Here is a 19,478-nt window from a genome sequence, read left to right as displayed (position 1 = left end):
AACAACAAAAAAACAGTAAACAAAAGAGGTTTATACAGTGTAAAACAAACATATCAAATGTACAGTTCATAACAGTTAAGGAGAAGCACCCATAGTAGAATCGTATAAAGTTAGTTACCACCCCACCCTCCCACTACCCAACTCCAGGCCAACCTTACGATATATAGAAAGGTTAATCAGAACTTTTATCACCACAGAGCTGTATTTATAAAAAAGAAGGTATATTGCCTACTACCTAAGCTATAATATAATTACACATCAAAAAACAACCGTAAGTCATACTTATAAGTTAACATTGATAATCTGACAGAAGTTCCGAGTATCATATGACATGCAGTGGTCCTCTTACTATGTTAAAAGTTTGATATTTGGCACAGAAACATGACATTTCCCATGTTTTATTTTCTCTGATAGTTTGCTTTTTGGCTCTGGTAATGCTGATACTTCAAACTCCTAACAATGAAAAGCTGCTGGCATGCCACCTTCAAAATTGCATACGTATGTAGGGAGTAGATCCTCTGACATATTAGATCATAAGACATAGGAGTAGAATTAGACCATTTGGCTTAGAGAGTTTGCTCTACTATTTCAACATGGCCGATCCATTTCCCTCTCAACCCCATTTTCTTGCCTTCTCCCCATAACCCATGGTATTACAGGAAAAATTCTAGCATGGATAAAGCAGTGGCTGATTGGCAGGAGGGAAATAGTGAGAATAAAGAGAGCCTATTCTGACTGTCTGTCAGTGACTAGTGGTGTTCCACAGGGGTCTGTGTTGGGACTGATTTTTTTACATTGTATGTCAATGATTTGGATGACGGAATTGATGGTTTTGTTGCAAAGCTTACAGACTATGTGTAGATACAGGAGTGCTGGAAAGTTTGTGAACCCTGTGAAGTTTCTCTTTCTGCATAAATATGACCTAAAATGTGATCAGATCTTTACGCAAGTCCTAACAGTAGATAAATAGAACAGTAGATAAATAGAACCTAATTAAATAAATAACACAAAAAGTATTATACTTGTTTGTTTATTTATTGAGAAAAATGATCTAATATTACATAACACGAGGAAATCTACAGATGCTGGAAATTCAAGCAACAGACATCAAAGTTGCTGGTGAACGCAGCAGGCCAGGCAGCATCTCTAGGAAGAGGTACAGTCGACGTTTTGGGCTGAGCTCGGCCCGAAATGTCAACTGTACCTCTTCCTAGAGATACCGCCTGGCCTGCTGCGTTCACCAGCAACTTCAATATTACATGTATTTGTTAGAAAAAGTATGTGAACTTTTGCTTTCAGTAACTGGTGTGGACCCCCCACTCCACCCCTGCCTCCTGTACGGCAATAACTTCAACCAAACATTTCAGGTAACCGCTAATCAGTCCTGCACATCGGCTTGGAGGAATTTTAGGCCATTCCTCTGTACAAACCTGCTTCAACCCTGGATGTTGGTGGGATTCCTTGTTTCAGGTCCTTCCACGATATTTTTACAGGATTTTGGTCAGGACTTTGACTTGACTATTCCAAAACAAGGATTTTCTTCTTTTTAAACAATTCTGTTGTTGATATACTCTTGTCTTTTGGATCATTGTCTTGTTGCATTATCCAACTTTTATTAAGCTTCAGGTGATGGAATGCTACCCTGACATTCTCTTGTCATAATGTCTTGATATAATTTTGAATTAATTGTTCCCTCAATGATTGCAAGCTGAGCAAGCCCTGAGGCAGCAAAGCAACCCCAAACCCATGATTTTCATTCCAGGACGAGGGAGATGTCCTCCTTTTTTAAAGAAAAGGGTTTCCCTTCCTCCACCATCAACTCTGCTCTCAAACGCATCTCTCCCATTTCACGTACATCTGCTCTCACTCCATCCTCCCGCCACCCCACTAGAAATAGGGTTCCCCTGGTCCTCACCTACCACCCCACCAGCCTCCGGGTCCAACATATTATTCTCCGTAACGTCCGCCACCTCCAACAGGATCCCACCACTAAGCACATCTTTCCCTCCCCCCCCCCGCTTTCCGCAGGGATTGCTCCTACGCGACTCCCTTGTCCATTCGTCCCCCCCATCCTGATCTCCCTCCTGGCACTTATCCTTGTAAGCAGAACAAGTGCTACACATGCCCTTACACTTCCTCCCTTACCACCATTCAGGGCCCCAGACTGTCCTTCCAGGCGAGGCGACACTTCACCTGTGAGTCGGCTGGGGTGATATACTGCATCCAGTGCTCCCGATGTGGCCTTCTATATATTGGCAAGACCCGACGCAGACTGGGAGACCGCTTTGCTGAACACCTATGCTCTGTCCACCAGAGAAAGCAGGATCACATTTTAATTCCACATCCCATTCCCATTCTGACATGTCTATCCACGGCCTCCTCTACTGTAAAGATGAAGCCACACCCAGGTTGGAGGAACAACACCTTATATTCCGTCAGGGTAGCCTCCAAGCTGATGGCATGAACATTGACTTCTCTAACTTCTGCTAATGCCCCACCTCTCCCTCGTACCCCATCTGTTATTTATTTTTATACGCACATTCTTTCTCTCACTCTCCTTATTCTCCCTCTGTCCCTCTGACTATACCCCTTGCCCATCCTCTGGGTTCCCCCCCCCCTTGTCTTTCTTCCCGGACCTCCTGTCCCATGATCCTCTCGTACCCCTTTTGCCAATCACCTGTCCAGCTCTTGGCTGCATCCCTCCCCCTCCTGTCTTCTCCTATTATTTTGGATCTCCCCCTCCCCCTCCCACTTTCAAATCTCTTACTAACTCTTCCTTCAGTTAGTCCTGACGAAGAGTCTCGACCCGAAACGTCGACTGTACCTCTTCCTAGAGATGCTGCCTGGCCTGCTGCGTTCACCAGCAACTTTGATGTGTGTTGCTTGAATTTCCAGCATCTGCAGAATTCCTGTTGTTTGCGTTTTTATATTCCTTCCACCATGCTTCACAGTTGGGATGAAGTTTGATGTTGATATGCAGTGCCCCTTTTCCTTCAAACATAGCAATGTGCATTTCTGCTGGTAAGTTCAACTTTTGTCTCATCTGTCCACAGAACATTGTCCCAGAAACATTGTAGAACATCCAGGTGGTCTTTTGCAAACTTGAGATGTGCTGCAATGTTTGTTTTGGGGAGCAGTGGTTTCTTCTGTGGTATCCTCCCATAAACAACATTCTTGTTCAGTGTTTTTTCTTATAGTGGACACATGAACAGAAACTTTATCAAGTTCTAAAGATTTCTGCAGGTCTGTTGCTGTTACTCTTGGGTTCTTTTTCACCTCCTTCAGCATTGGACATTGTGCTCTTGGTGTGATCTTTGCAGGATGCCCATTCATAGGGAGAGTATAGCAACAGTACTGGGTTTCTCCATTTATAGACAGTTTTTCTTACTATGGACTGATGAACACTCAGGTCTTTAGAAATGTTTCAGTAGCCTTTTCCAGCTTCATTCATCTCTGCAGTTCTTCTTCTAAGGTCCTCCGAAAGTTTGATTGACGCATGGTGCATATAAATAGATGTTTCTTGAGAAGAGCAGGCTCTGTCAGTAACCTGACTTTGTGTGCCTTTTTAATTGGGCAGCCCACACATCCAATCTTATCTCATTGATTGGAACACCTGACTCCAAATAGCTTTTGTAGCAGGCATTATCCTAGAAGTTCACATATTTTTTCCAAAAATACATGTAATATTGGATCATTTTTCTCAATAAATAAATGATCAAGTATAATTTTTTGTTATTTATTTAATTGAGTTCTCCTTACCTAGTTTTAGGATTTAGATTATGAAGACGCGCAGTCCTCTTTTATTGTCATTTAGTAATGCATGCATTAAGAAATGATACAGTATTTCCTCCGGTGTGATATCACAAAACACAGGACAGACCAAGACTGAAAAAAACTAACAAAACCACATAATTATAACATATAGTTACAACAGTGCAACAATACCATAACTTGCTGAAGAAGTCCATGAGCACAGTAAAAATTCAAAGTCTCTCAAATGTCCCACATCTCACGCAGACGGGAGAAGGAAGAAAACCTCTCCCTGCCATGCCCGACCACGGTCCGACTCTGAGTCATCCGAAAACTTAAAGCTCTGATCAGCTGTTCGACACCGAGTACTGAGCGCCATCTCTATCCGAACGATTTGACCTCCATCTCGGTCGCCCACAGCAGGCAAAGCCGGGGATTTTGAGGTCTTCCCTCCGAAAGATTCCTGACCGCGCAGTAACGACAGCAGCGAACGAGCGTTTCAGAAATTTTCCAGATGTTCCTCTGTGCTTTCACGTCCATCTCCATCAAATCAGAGTTGTCCACGGCCCCTATTTAACGGAAAGGCTATCATTTAAGTGAAGATCTAATCACATTTTAGGTCATATTTATGCAGAAATAGAGATAATTCTACAGGGTTCACAAACGTTTTAGCACCACTTTAGCACGGTATTTTGAGGAAGTAACTAGGCTACAGGACTTAGACAGATTAAGAGAATGGGCAAAGAAGTGGCAGATGGAATACAGTGTCAGAAAATGTATGGTGATGCACTTTGGTACAAGAAGTGAAAGTGTTGACTATTTTCTGAATGGAGAGAAAATGGAAAAAACTCAGATACAAAAGGACTTGGGAGTCCTTGTGCAGGATTCCCTAAAAGTTAATTTTCAGTTTCAATCTGTGGTGAGGAAGGCCAATGTGATATTACCATTCATTTCAAGAGAACTGGAATATTAAAACAAGGATGTAATGTTGAAACTTTATAAAACACTGGTGAGATCTCACTTTGGAGTATTGTGAAAAGGTTTGGGCCTCTTGTCTTAGAAATGATGCGCTGAAGCTGGAGAGGATTCACAGGAGGTTCATCAAAGTGATTCCAAGATTGAATGACTTGTCATATGAAGAGCGTCTGATGCCTCTGGACCTGTATTCACTAGAATTCAGAAAAATGAGGGGTGACCTCATTGAAACTTATCGAATGGTGAAAGGCTTTGATGGAAGCCAAGTCATAGATTCTTGATTGGTCTGGGCATGAAGGGATACGGGGAGGAAGCAGGAGATTGGGGCTATAAGGGAAATGGAGCATGATGAAATGCTGGAGCAGACTCAATGGACCAGGTGGCATAATTCTGTTCCTACATCTTATGGTAACTTTTCACACACTTTCTAATCAAGAACCTATCAATTAAAGCTTCCACCTTAAATATACCTAATATCCTCTCATCTCAGTTCTCCTCAAATTCCTCATCTCAGTTCTAAATGGACGTCCCTCTATTCTGAGGCTGTGTCCTCCGTTTCAAAACTCCCTCACCATAGGAAACGTGGTCTCTACATCCACTCTATCTAGGCCTTTCAACATTCAAAGGGTTGAAAAAAGATTTCCACCCCCCACCCCCCATTCTTTGAAATTCCAGCAAGTAAGGGCCCAGAGCCATCAATTGATCCCCATACGAAAAGCCTTCCATTCCTGGAATTATTCTCCTGAACCTCCTCTGAACCCACTCCAATGTCAGCACATCCTTTCTTAAATAAGGGACCCAAAACTGCTCACGGTACTCCAAGTGAGGCCTCAACATTGCCTTTCAAGCCTCAGCATTACATCCTTGATTTATATTCTAGTCCTTTTGAAATGAGTGCTAACATTCCACTTGCTTTCTTCACCACCAACTCAACTGGCAAATTAACTTTTAAGGAATCCTGCACGACAACTGCCAAGTTTCTTAACATTATGGATTTTTGAATTTTCTCCCCATTTAAAAATCTTCTAAGCTTTTATTCCTTCTACCAAAGTGCATGATCATTCTCTTCTTGACACTTGCCACTTGTTTGCCGGTTCTCTTAATCTCTAAGTCCTTCTGCAACCTCCCTCCTCCAACACCACTTGCCCTCCAGCTATCTTCATATCACTAGCAAACTGGGCCACAAAGCCATCAATTCCATGATCCAAATTATTGACATACAATATTAAAAGAAGCAACCCCAATGCTGACTCCTGCAGAGCACCACTAGCCACTGGCAGCCAATCAGAAAAGGCTCCCTTTATTCCAACTCTTTGCCTTCTACCAATCAGCCAATGTTCTATCCATCTTAATGTCGTTCCTGTAATACCAGGGGCTCTTTTGTTGAGCAGTATAGTGAATCGCCTAGTAGGCGCAACCATGAATTTTTCTAAAAAGCCACCTCTGTGGTTTAGAAGGCATACGGAGCATTGGCCTTCATCAATCGTGGGATTGAGTTTAAGAGCCAAGTGGTAATGTTACAGCTATATAGGACCCTGGTCAGACCCCACTTGGAGTACTGTGCTCAAATCTGGTCGCCTCACTACAGAAAGGATGTGTAAACCATAGAAAGGGTGCAGAGGAGACTTACAAGGATATGCCTGGATTGGTGAGCATGCCTTATGAGAATGGGTTGAGTGAACTCGGCCTTTTCTCCTTGGAGTGACGAAGGACGAGAGGTGACCCTGATAGAGGTGAAGGTGTTTGGAAGTAGGTACAGAGGAGATGTAAGGGGTAAGTTTTTTACTCAGAGAGTGGTGAGTGCGTGGAATGGGCTGCTGGTGGCGGTGGTAGAGGCAGAAACGACAGGGTCTTTTAAGAGACTCGTGGATGGATACATGGAGCTTAGAAAAATAGAGGGCTATGGATAAGCCTAGGTAGTTCTAAGGTAAGGACATGTTCGGTACAGCTTTGTGGGCTGTAGGGCCTGTATTGTGCTGTAGGTTTTCTATGTTTCTTTTTAAATCTTTTTATTGAATTAGTACACAAAAGGTAAAACATATAGCAACCAATATATTGTTAAGATATAAATATACAAGTAATATTAATACAAAAAAAAGCAATGCAAACAGCGTAAGTTAGTTGTAAAATAACAAGGTAATATAGTTGTATACTAATTTTCCATATATATCGATAAACGAGAAAAAAAAACCAGAAAAAAAAACCCCCAAAAAAACCTACCGTGCAACTAACCTACAAAGCAAAGCAATGGGCTAACTAGGTAAATAGTAGACTTGAACAAATTAAACAATCATGTCCACAAACCCGATCTCTGCTAATAGCAGATAAAATCCACGAAGGGAGTGTTTGTATGATCAGAGAGAAAAAAAAATAGTTACATTAAATGAAAATATTGAATAAAAGATCTCCAGGTCTGTTCAAATTTAACTGAAGTATCATAAAGATTACTTCTGATTTTTTCCAAATTTAGATACAGTATCATTTGAGAGAACCAAAAAAACGTAGTTGGGGCATTAATCTCCTTCCAATGTTGTAGAATACATCTTTTCACCATTAAAGTAAGAAATGCAATCATTCTACGCGCTGAGGAGGATAAATTACTAGAAGTTTTAGGTAATCCAAAGATAGCAGTAATAGGATGGGGAGAAATATCACTATTCAAAACCTTAGAGATAATATTAAAAATGTCTTTCCAAAAAGTTTCCAGAGTAGGACAAGACCAAAACATGTGGGTCAAGGAAGCTATCTCCCCATGACATCTATCACAAAGAGGGTAAAAACGAGCTAATTTATCTTTAGACGTGTGCTCTATGGACAACTTTAAATTGAATTAAGGAGTGTTTGGAACAGATGGAGGAAGTATTAACTAGTTATAAAATATGAGCCCTGTCATCCACCGGGATAGTAAGGCCCAATTCCTTTTCCCAGTCAGTCCTAATCTTATCGAATGGAGCTATCCTAAGTTTCATGATAGTATTATAAATAATAGCCGTTACACCTTTCTGACACGGGTTGAGATTAATGATAGCGTCTAAAATATTTGTAGGGGGTAATGCCAGAAAGGAAGAAAGTATGGTATTTAGGAAATTTCTAACTTGCAAATATCTAAAAAATTGTGTCCTTGGTAAATTGTATTTGTTAGATAACTGTTCAAAAGACATAAGGGAGCCATCTGAAAATAAGTCCAAAAACCGTGATATACCATTAGTCTTCCAAATTTGAAAAGCACGGTCCGTAGAGGAGGAGAGAAAAAATATATTACCAATAATAAGATTTGCTAGCACAAATTGATTAAGATCAAAAAATTTTCGGAATTGAAACCAGATGGGCAAGATATGTTAAACTATCGGGTTGCAAACCTGCTTATAGTGTTTCAAATCAGAAGGAAGAGAAGATCCTAATACAGAGCCAAGTGCATAGCCTTGAACAGAATGTAATTCCAATACTACCCACTGAGGAATGGAGAGTATATCTTGGTCAAGTAACCAATATTTCATGTGTTGAATATTAATTGCCCAATAATAAAATCTAAAGTTAGGTAATGCCAAGCCTCCATCTCTCTTAGATCTCCATCTCTCTGTGGATGTATTCTACCCAATCTCGGGTTTTTATTTTGCCAAATAAATGAAGAGATTTTAGAGTCTACTTTATCAAAAAAGGATTTTGGAACAAAAATCGGTAATGCCTGAAATATATATAAAAATTTTGGCAGAATAAACATCTTAACAGCATTAATACGACCAGTCAAAGTTAAATAAAGTGGAGACTATTTAAAGGAAAGTTATGTAATGTGGTCAATTAAGGGTAAGTAGTTAGTCTTAAATAAATCCTTATGTTTACAGGTAATTTTAATCCCAAGATATGAAAAATGATTATTAACCGATCTAAATGGCAGGTCCTGATATAAGGGAGCTTGCTTATTAATAGGGAAAAGTTCACTCTTATTAAGATTTAATTTATATCCTGAAAAAAGACTAAATTGTGCTAATAAATCTAAAGCTGCTGGAATAGATTTTTGAGGATTGGAAATGTATAAAAGTAAGTCATCAGCATAAACTGATACTTTATGAGACTTTAACCCACGAGTTATACCAATAATGTTAGGAGATTCTCAAATAACAATTGCAAGAGGTTCTAATGCTGTATGGAATAATAAAGGGCTAAGAGGACAACCTTGTCTGGTACCTCGAAAAAGAGGAAAAAAAGGTGAGTTTAGAGTGTTAGTACGAACTGAGGCCATGGGAGAATGGTATAACAATTTGATCCAGGATATAAATTTCGGGCTGAAGTTAAACATTTCAAGCACCTTGAATAAGTAGGGCCATTCGACCCTGTCAAAGGCTTTTTCAGCTTCTAGGGAAATGACGCATTCAGGATCATTTTGCGACGGGGTATAGACAATATTTAAAAGTGTACGAATATTATAAAAAGAGTAGTGATTCTTAATAAAACCGGATTGGTCTTCCGAAATAATATAAGGAAGTGCTTTTTCTAGTCTATTTGCTAATAATTTATAAGATGCACATTGAGTGGGATCTTTATCCTTCTTTAATATTAAAGAGATCGATGCTCTATAAAAGGATTCTGGTAGTTTACCAAGTTTTAATGAGGCCTCCAGAACCCTGGATAACCAGGGGACTAATGAGGGTGCAAAAGATTTTTAAAAAATTCCATGGTAAACCCATCAGGGCCAGGAGCTTTCCCCGAGTTCATAGAAAAAATAACATTCTTAATCTCATCAGTAGTGAAGGTTGTTTCTAACATAGAATATATATCGTGTGAAATCTTAGGGAAGTCTAGGTTATCTAAAAAGTCACACATATGTTTAGAGTCTCATGGAGATTCTGATTGATATAAAGAGGAATAAAAATCAAAAAAGGATTGATTAATCTCAGCTTGATCAAACGTCATTTGGTCTTTTTGATTATAAATCTGATTAATTTGAAATTTAATGGAGTTAGTCTTCAACTGGTTAGCCAACAGTTTACCAACTTTGTCACTATGTATATAAAATTGGCTTCTTGTCTTCATTAATTGATTTGCAATAGAGGACGAAAGTAATAAACTGTATTCCATTTGAAGTTCAGTTCTTTGTTTATACAGCTTCTCAGATGGAGCTGTAGCATATTTCTTATGTATTTCCTTAATCTTGTCCACAAGAACCAGCTCTTCCTCCTTCAACCTTTTCCTCAAAACAGCAGAGTACGAAATGATCTGACCACAAATATAAGCTTTATAAGTATCCCAAAAGGTGTTCATGGATATATCCTCTGTACTGTTAATTGTAAAAAAAAAAGATCAATCTGTTCATTCATAAAGTTAACAAAATCCAAGTCCTGAAGCAACAGCAGATTAAAATGCCATTGTCTATTATTATGAGTATTGGCCAATAATTTAATAGAAAGCTTAAGTGGAGCATGGTCTGAAATGGTTATAGAGTCATATTCACATTTAACTACTGAAGAAATAAGACTAGAGTCAATAAAACAAAAATCAATTCTTGAGTAAGAGTGATGAACATTTGGAAAAAAAAGGTCTTTTTCCTGGGGATGTAAAAACCGCCAAATGTCCGTCGACCCCGAATCTGAGAGAAATGAATTAATCAAGGTTGCGGATTTATTGGGTACAGTCTGTATAGGGGCCGAACAGTCCAATAACGGGGATAACCAAATATTAAGATCTCCGCCCCAGATTAGTGAAGACTCATTCAAATTTGGGAACAAATTAAATAACGATTTATAAAATTCCGGACAGTCCGAGTTTGGAGCATAACCGTTAACCAGAGCTACCTTTTTATTAAAGAGTAAACCACTAACCAGTAAAAATCTACCATTCGGATCAGAGATAATATCCTGTTGCACAAATGTAATTGAGGGATCTATGAAAATAGAAACTCCTCTAATTTTAGCATTGGAATTCGAATGATATTGTTGATCCTTCCAGAACTTAAAAAAATTTAATCTGTACCCCCCTCCGCACATGGGTCTCTTGCACAAATAGAATATGTGCTTTAAGTCTCCGGAATACTTTGAAGATTTTTTTCCTTTTAGTTGGATGATTAAGACCATTAGTATTCCAAGAGGCAAAATTAATAGTAGAATCCATAACCCCTAAAGTCAACCCTCAAATAAAGGGAGGATTGACAATAGGTTCAACCCACGAACCCGGAAAGGGAACAGAGTAAACATGAGATACCGAGAAAGAGGACGCGAAAAATACTCAAATAATATATGAGTAGCCCAAGAAGAAAAAAAAACTAAAAAGTGAAGCCCCCCCATCCCCACCCCGAAACCCCAAAGCTAAATCTAAAATAGACTAACCAGATAGAAGCAAGCACTAAATCTACCCCGATGACTTCCGATAGACGCTCAATAAAAAAGTGTATATATAAAAAGATCAGCTAAAATTGTAAAACAGTAGAAGAGTGAAAAAATCAAAAAGTACACTGATTAAAATGAAAACGATACAATACAAAGAAAAAATAGATATATATAAAAAAAACCGTTGACATACAGCAAACCGTACAATTAGGAAAAGAGATGAAATATCTGCATAGACTAGCAAAAAAAAAATTACAAAGTTTAAGGCCTCCAGGTATGTGCAAAAAATAATGCTGTGTGAGTAGCCACCCAGAATCCCTAGGGAAGAAGAAGGAATGACGCAGTTAAAAAAGAGTTTGGCAGCCATATTGATTAAACAAAAAAAAAACATTTCTGCCCTCAGATAGAGCAAAAAAAAGAAATTAAAACCCAACAGATTAACAGCCTCCAATCAGGCACTGATGATTTAGTAGTGCGATTAGGATGTTGAAGGCGAATGTTGATCCAGGTAACTCTGGGCTTCCGACGGAGAGTCGAGAAAACGGAAAGACCCATCAGACAATCGGATCCTCAAACGTGCAGGATATAGCAGCACTGGTTTTAAATCCATTTTGTAGAATTCAGCTATCACAGATCTGCGATGAACACGTTGGTCACGAACCTGTTTGCTAAAATCCTCCACCAATCGAAAACAGAGGTCCGAGAAATCAATGTAGCCGAGCAAAACGAAGCAGCTTTTCCTTGTCTTGAAAATAATGAAATCGTAAAATAACATGCTGAGGTTTGTCCGACTTAGACGAATATAATGGGACTCTGTGAGCCCTATCCAATAGTGGTAGTTGATCAGGAAACAAGGTGGGAAATGAATCTTTTAAAAGTTGAGAGAAAAACTTAATAGGGTCTTCAGATTCGGTGCGTTCTCTGAGTCCAATAATTCTTATATTCTGTCGATACATTCTGCATTCTAAATCGGAATTTTTAAAGGTAAGGAATTCAAGTTTTTTCTTCATTGTACTAATTGTTTCTTCAATTTTTCCCATTTTGAGTTCATTCTGTTGCGTATGAACTTGGAGATTAGATATAGCAGTCTGATGTTCCGCGATAGTTGTTTTCATCTTATCAATTTCATCGATGATTCTCTCCAGTTTAGATGAAATCTCCGCACGGCTCAAATCCGTTATAGCTTGCATAGTTACCTCCGATTCAACTGGAGGGGGATCGGTAGCTTTTGGTCTGACAGGAGGTTTGCCGTTTTTCCTGTTCTTAGACATACCGGACCTTAAAAGCATCCAAATATATAATGACAATCAACTGCAAGGTATTGTAAAGGTCGGTGCCTTAAAAGTTAGCTTAAATGTAGCTGATGATAGGATAAGGATCAGAGGTAATGGAGCGGATCTAAGCCACGACCTCACTCCATGAGCACCACCGGAAGTCTCTCCGTTTTCTATGTTTCTATGTTAGTGTTCAACAAATTCCCCCTTTTGGGATCCAGCACCAACCTGATTTTATTAATATATCTGTATATTGAAATCCACCATAACTATGATAACATTGCCTCTTTGAAACTATTTTCTATCTCCCATTGTAATTTGGAGCCCACATTTTTGCTAGGGAATCTTATGGAAACCTATTGAATGTTGAAAGGCCTTGACTGAATGGATGTGGAGATTATGTTTCCTATGGTGGGGGAGTTTATAACTAGAGGACACTGCCTCAGAATAGGGGGATGCCCGTTTGGAATGGATTTGAGGAGGAATTTCTTTAGCCAGAGAGTGGTGTATCTGTGGAATTTGTTGCAAACTTGTGGAGGCCAAGTCCTTGGGTATATTTAAGACAGAGATTGTTAGCTTCTTGATTAGTCAGGGCATGAAGGGTTACGGGGAGAAGGCAAGAGATTGGGGCTGAGAGGGAACTGGATCAGCCATGATGACATGGGCATAGTAGGCTCATTAACCAAATGGCCTAATTCTGCTCTTATGGTCTTAATACACAATACCCAATCCAGAATAGCTGATCCCTTATTGGGCTCAGCACAAACTGCTCTAAAAAGCCAACTTGTAGGCATTCTACAAATTGTCTCTCTTGGAATCCAGGATCAACCCGATTTTCCCCAGTCTAGTTACGTATTGAAATACCTCATGACTCTCATAATACTGCCATTTTGATATGCCAAGGAGCTTGAAGCTGCTCACCTTTCCACCACTAACCTGTCAATGAGAACATGTATGTGCTCTCCTGACTTCCCCTTCTTGAAGTGCACAATCAATTCCTTGGTCTTGCTGATGTTGAGTGTGAGGTTCGTTGCAACACCACTTAACCAGCCGATCCATTTCACTCATGTATGCCTCTTCTTTGTCATCTGAGATTCTGCTGACAACAATGGTGTCATCAGCAAATTCATAGATGGCGCTTGAACTATTGATAATCTCTGACAGGCATAGATAGGATTGATAACCAGAGTTTCTTTCCCATGATGAATGTGCCTAAAGGACATAGAGGACTAGAGCACATAGGTTAAGGTGAGAGGAAAGACATTCAAAGGGGATCAGTGAGGAAGTTTTTCATGATTAGTTGGTATCTGGAATGAACTGTTGAGAAGGTGGTGGAGGTAGGAACAGTTACGATATTTAAGAGGCATCAGGATAGGTGTTTGAATGAACAAAGACACAGAATAAAGTAGCTACGTAGGATCAGCATCAATAGGAATAATGGTTGGCATAGATGCTGTGGCCAAAGGGTCTGTTTCAATATGTGCAACTCTGACTGTGGTTTCTAATTATGCTTTTCCCCCATAATTTTAAAAGACACCTTTAAGACTAACTCTTGACTTACTTTTTTCAAGAAAAAGATGCTTATTTCAGCACCAACAATGTGTTTGTTCTGTGGTCTGGTAGCAAACAGCTTTAAGCTTGCCTGTGGTATTAATGGCTTAGCTTCACATCAAGTTGCAAAGTAGAAAGGATATTAATTTGTTTTAACTCAAGAGGATAATGTTGGTCAGACAAGAGGGAATCTGAAAGGTACATAACAATCTGTAATGTCTGTCTAACAAATCACACCCAGATGATAAGCACCCAGTCACATAAAGACCCTGAACACATCACCCCATGTTGTATTGTGTACGGCATCTGCCCTGCATTATATGCTGCGTAATGTGTAATACGGTCACCCCCTCCACCCCCCTCTTATGTCAGGCAGCTGGCACCTGGCCTGTGTGTACTATGTAACGTGTCACCCACCCCACCATGGCAGGTTGAAACCTGAGGATCCACCTGAGCTCTTCACGCCTCCTGCACACCAGTTCCTCATCCAGCCGGTGGAGGCACGTCCCCTCGGTCTTGATCTTTTCAAAATGCTGCTTCACCTCCTATCACTACTTGGCCTGGGGACGGGGAGGGGCGGGGGCAGATAGATTAAAGATAAAAGATGAGCTCTATTTGTCACACGTACATTGAAACATGCAGTGAAATGCATTCTGCGCATCAACCGCCAACACGGTCCGAGGATGGTGCTGGGGGCAGTCTGCAAGTGTTGCCACGCTGCTGGTGCCAACAAAGAATGCCCACAACTCACTAGCCTAACCCGTATGGTTTTGGAATGTGGCCTCCAGTTTCTCATCTTCGGAAATGCCTTCTATCCACTGGTTCAAAGTTTTTAATATATTTTTGAATCAATATTGAAAGGGACTCCAGGTTTGTTAAATATTACAAGCTTATTGCTTGGTGTTGCTGAAAATCTTGATGACAATAATTTTGAGCTGGGTTGTTAAATTTTATTTTACAGATCCGACATGGCTTTCTACTAATTTGGGAATTTTAACATGCATTGAGTGCTCTGGAATTCACAGGGAACTGGGAGTTCATCATTCCAGAATACAGTCCCTTACGTTGGATGTATTAGGGACATCAGAACTCTTGGTAAGTCCTTTTAATTATATGTAAGGTTATAGGCAAACCTCAGTGTCTAGGGAAACCCCACAACCAGCCAACTACGTAAGCCAGTTTATGTGGAGGCTGCATAAATGCCCAATTCACATCAGACAGAACACCATAAGCGGTTAAATACATACACTTTATAAATCTTACTGCGAATATTGGTTAACAAAGAATATACTCTAAAAGAATAAAACAAAGAAAGGCGCCAAAGTTTGAATAGAGTTTTAAAAGTCAGTGTACTTAAGGTTTCGTTGGAACTCAATATCCCGCAGAACCTCGACCCTCCGTCCTCAGCCTCCGACAACCCGCAAGGGACCACTCCTCAGGTGGTTGACCAGAGCACCTCTGAATGCGACCTTCCTCCATCTTTTCTGCCCGAAAAACCCACCAACCATCCTGTCCCCAGCCATATGAGACAGAATATCACCCACAAAAAGAATAATGTGGGCACTCATTGGTTCGTTCACTCCCTTATCAATAATATAACCCAAACAAGCAGGGAGAGAGAGAACTCCTTAAATCGCAGTTATTATTACAGAAAAGCCATTTTATATAACATACAAAGTGTTGGCTCGTGGCCAAGTGGTTAAGGCGTTTGTCTAGTGATTTGAAGGTCACTAGTTCGAGCCTTGGCTGAGGCAACATGTGTGTCCTTGAGCAAGGCATTTAACCACACATTGCTCTGCGACAACACCGTTGCCAAGCTGTATGGGTCCTAATGTCCTTCCCTTGGGCAACATCGGTGGCGTAGAGAGGGGAAACTTGCAGCATGGGCAACTGCTGATCTTCCATACAACCGTGCCCAGGCCTGCGCCCTGGAAACCTCCCAAGGCGCAAATCCATGGTCTGATGAGACTAACGGATGCCTATATAACATACAAAGAAGCCATTTTAGACACCTCAGTGGCCAGTGTAACCAAGACCCTGTTACACTCTCCGCCCCACCAAATAACGTCATGTCCTCATGACATTAAAGGTGTTCACCAATCCTCCTTGCAAAACACAAAACCCAACCCAGGTGCATAAAGCAGTGACATAACTTCCCAGGGCAGTAGAGATCACACTCTGTTCTCCCTGCGCTACATAGGTCAAACGGGGGGGATTCCTACTTCTCTGAGACCTCTGTACCTCCTCTGGTGACCCTTCCAGCTCAAACACCACTGAAGACACCTCGGGTCTACCTGTTGAACCCTCACCTGCTCCCTCACTGGGACCTCTCGGTAACTCGAAGCCCTCTGTCTCGGGTTCTGGTTCCACCCTCTCTCCTTCCAAGGCCGGCTGTATCCCAGGCTGCCCCCCAATACTCTCCCGCCTCTCACCTAACTCAGTGGGGGAAGGGTCAAGAGCCTCTTCTTCCGGTACTGGGGAATTAACGAACGGAAGCAGATACCACAGATCCAAATCATCATTTTCCAAATCAGTATCCTTCTTTGGGGCTGGGCACGGTTCAGCCTTCCCCGAAGTGGGTTCCTCTGTCAAACTGCGGCTCCGTAGAATCCTTGTACTAGGCAAAGGCTCCCCATCGGGCGCTGGGTCCATCTGCACCTCTTGTCCCAGGGGCAACAGATGGTTGCGATGAAGAATCTTGACAAGCCCATTCCCATCCTCTGGTCTCACCGGTAAACAGGTAGGTTCGGCATCTGGCTCTCTACCACATAGGGGGTGGCCGCCCAGTGATCTGCCAGCTTGTGCTTACCATGTCTTAAATTCCATGTGAGGACCCGGTCTCCCAGCATAAGTTGAGTGAACTTCATTTTCTGATCATACCTCCTCTTATTCCCTTGATTCTGCTTGGTGGCCGCCGCCTCAGCCAACTCGTATGCCCTTTTCAACTTCCTCCTCATGTCAGCACATACTTCAAATAGGGCTTCGAAGGTAATTCACTTGCTTCAGTCCCAAAACACAGGTCTGTGGGCAACCTCGCTTCCCGCCCGAACATCAGATAATAAGGCGAGTACCCGTAGCGTCATTGCAGGTACAATTGTAACAGTGAACCAAATGCCCAATGTGCTGACTCCACACTCTTCTGACAGATCTCCAGAGTCCCGAGCATTTCCAACAAGGTCCGGTTAAACCTCTCAGGCTGAGGATCACCCTGCGGGTGGTAGGGCGTGGTCCTGGATTTCTCAACCCCAGTAATTCATGGATAAGCCTGCTCTCGAAGTCCCATCCCTGATCACTATGTATCCGTTTGGGGAGGCCATAATGAACAAAATGCCTCTCCCATAACACCTTTGCCATTGTAGTCGCTTTCTAGTCCTTAGTGGGAAATGCCTGAGCATACCTAGTGTAGTGATCCGTAATGACTAAGACATTCGCGGTGTTGCTGGTGTCTGGCTCAATAATCAGGAAATCCATACACACCAGGTTCATGGGTCCTGCACTCTGCAAGTGGGACAAAGGAGCCGCCTGCGCAGGCAGGGTCTTCCTCCGGATGCAGCGACTGCATGTCTTACAGTATTCTTCAACCTCTTCCCCGCCGCCCCCCCCCCCACCATTTGGGGCCAGTAAAACCAGTCCTTGAGTAATCCGTAGGTCTTTTCAACTCCCAAATGCCTGGAGTCATCATGTAGTGACTTGAGCGCAGTCTTCAGGCAGGACCAGCTGGCAATGCCGGGGCGTTCTGGGGTGACGTGACCTGGTATAAGTTTTGGTTCTTCAGCTTCAACCAAGGCCACTCCTTCAGTAGTAAGGGCACTGAGGCGTGTTTCGTCTTCTCCGCCTGAGCCATATCCCCCTTTTTAGCCGCGTACCAGATAGTGCCAATGCCGGGGTCATCTTGCTGAGCCGCCCCCACTTCCTCGGGACTCAACTCCCGTAACTGCTTGTTCTTCGGAGCAGTCAAATTACAGTAAACAGTGGGTAGCGTGTCATCATCAACCCCCAATTGATCCACTGCCCGATCGGGCCCCATCGGGTTCCCGGCTTTAGCGTCGCTGGCAAATTGACACGTGGCCTTCACTCCCGGGGCAGGGACGCTCTCCCACTCCTTGTCCGTGCCCGACCCCTCATGCGCCTGACGAGATAAGACAAAGCCACCACCCACCAATGTCCTGTTGCGTCCAGTTTCACCTAGGTCAGAATATAAGTGAGTGGATTGTTGTCTGTCCTCACCTCAAACTTGGCGTCGTATAGATAGTCACTCAACTTGTCCACTGCCCATTTCAGCGCCAGAAATTCCAACTTGTTAGTGGGATAGTTTCTGTCAGAAGGCAACAAACTTCGGCTGACAAACGCCACCAGCCTCAATCTGTTGCCCTGCTCCTGGTACAGGACAGCTCCCAGCCCCGCTCGGCTGGCATCAGTGTGTAGCACATATGGCTTCCGGGGGACGACAAAAGCCAACACCGGGGCCTATGTCAGCACCCTTTTCAGCGATTGGAACGCCTCCTTGCATTGGGCATCCCACTTCGGTCCAAAGGGCTCCGACGGGTTCAGATATCCTCCTGCTTCCTACCTTCGGTCTCCCTTCCTTTTTTCCCCATGGAGGGAGGGGGGGATAGCCACACAAAAGCTGGTTCAAGAGGTGACTCATTTTAGCGTATCCTTACACGAACCGCCGATAATACCCACAGACCCCCCAAAAACGAGTGCAGGGCACTCACAGTCTCTGGTCTCGGCCAGGTGGTCACTGTGTTTATCTTAGCTGGATCAGTAGTCACTCCATCTCACGAGATTATGTGTCTGACATAGCCGACAGATGTCTTGCAGAACTGGCATTTGTCCAGGGAAAGTTTCAACCCTTCCTCCTTCAGCCGGCTTAACACCTTCAGTATCCGCTCCTCATGTTCTTCCAAAGTAGATCCAAACATTATTGTCACGTACCCCATAACGGGTTAAAGAACCAGCAGAAATGGAAAACACCTAGGAGTCTAGTATTGCTGTTAACTAATGCTCATTTATTAGTAACTACGCAATACAGTAATATAAAATCAGATAAATCAAACAGGTTAGCAAAGTTCATGCATATATAAGTGTGGAAATATAAAAACCAAGCTTCTTCAAGCCTAGGGGGTAAATGGATACAGTCTTACGATGATGGATAAAGGGAATCAGTTCAATTCATGTTATTTAGTTGAGTAGTGATGGAGAGAGGGGTATAGGTCTTCAGGTGAGCTGATGTCGTTGATCTTCCCGTTGTCCTCCGAAACTTCCAAGTTAGCCAAACTTGACCAACTTACGAGCACGGTCTTCAAGTGATACCCAGGCAAAGGTTAAACACACTGGTAGACTCCACAGGGTCGCCCTTTCACGCACAAATAATCACAGATCGATCCCTCACAATTGATCCTCAGTCCCACACTCGTGGGCACCTGAACAGGATTGTGATAACTTCACCACACCTTAGTGCGTCTGCGTGTCCTGTGAAACAAGCAATTACGCTGCTTTAAATGCTGTTGTGCTGAACACCAGCTGTCCATCAAGTAGCTCCTCCCTTCTCTCTCTCTAGGAACTCAGAAGCTGGCAGTGGCCTTGCAGAAATCCCAGACAAACT

At 42.2% G+C, this 19,478-nt stretch overlaps 1 protein-coding gene across 1 annotated transcript in view; it reads left to right on the top strand.

The window, feature by feature from the left end:
• The window catches only part of asap2a (ArfGAP with SH3 domain, ankyrin repeat and PH domain 2a), a 257,441-nt gene that overhangs the window by 183,860 nt on the left and 54,103 nt on the right, over positions 1 to 19,478 (top strand). The window contains exon 15 of the mRNA XM_063037946.1: positions 14,832 to 14,965. Coding sequence (XP_062894016.1) covers positions 14,832 to 14,965 — 134 coding nt within the window. The remainder of the gene's footprint in view (positions 1 to 14,831; positions 14,966 to 19,478) is intronic.

The sequence above is a fragment of the Mobula hypostoma genome, chromosome 2 (assembly GCF_963921235.1).
Source record: "Mobula hypostoma chromosome 2, sMobHyp1.1, whole genome shotgun sequence".
Classification (NCBI taxonomy): domain Eukaryota; kingdom Metazoa; phylum Chordata; class Chondrichthyes; order Myliobatiformes; family Myliobatidae; genus Mobula; species Mobula hypostoma.
The sequence above is the reverse complement of the archived record's forward strand: the minus strand, read 5'-3'. Positions and strand labels throughout refer to the sequence as shown.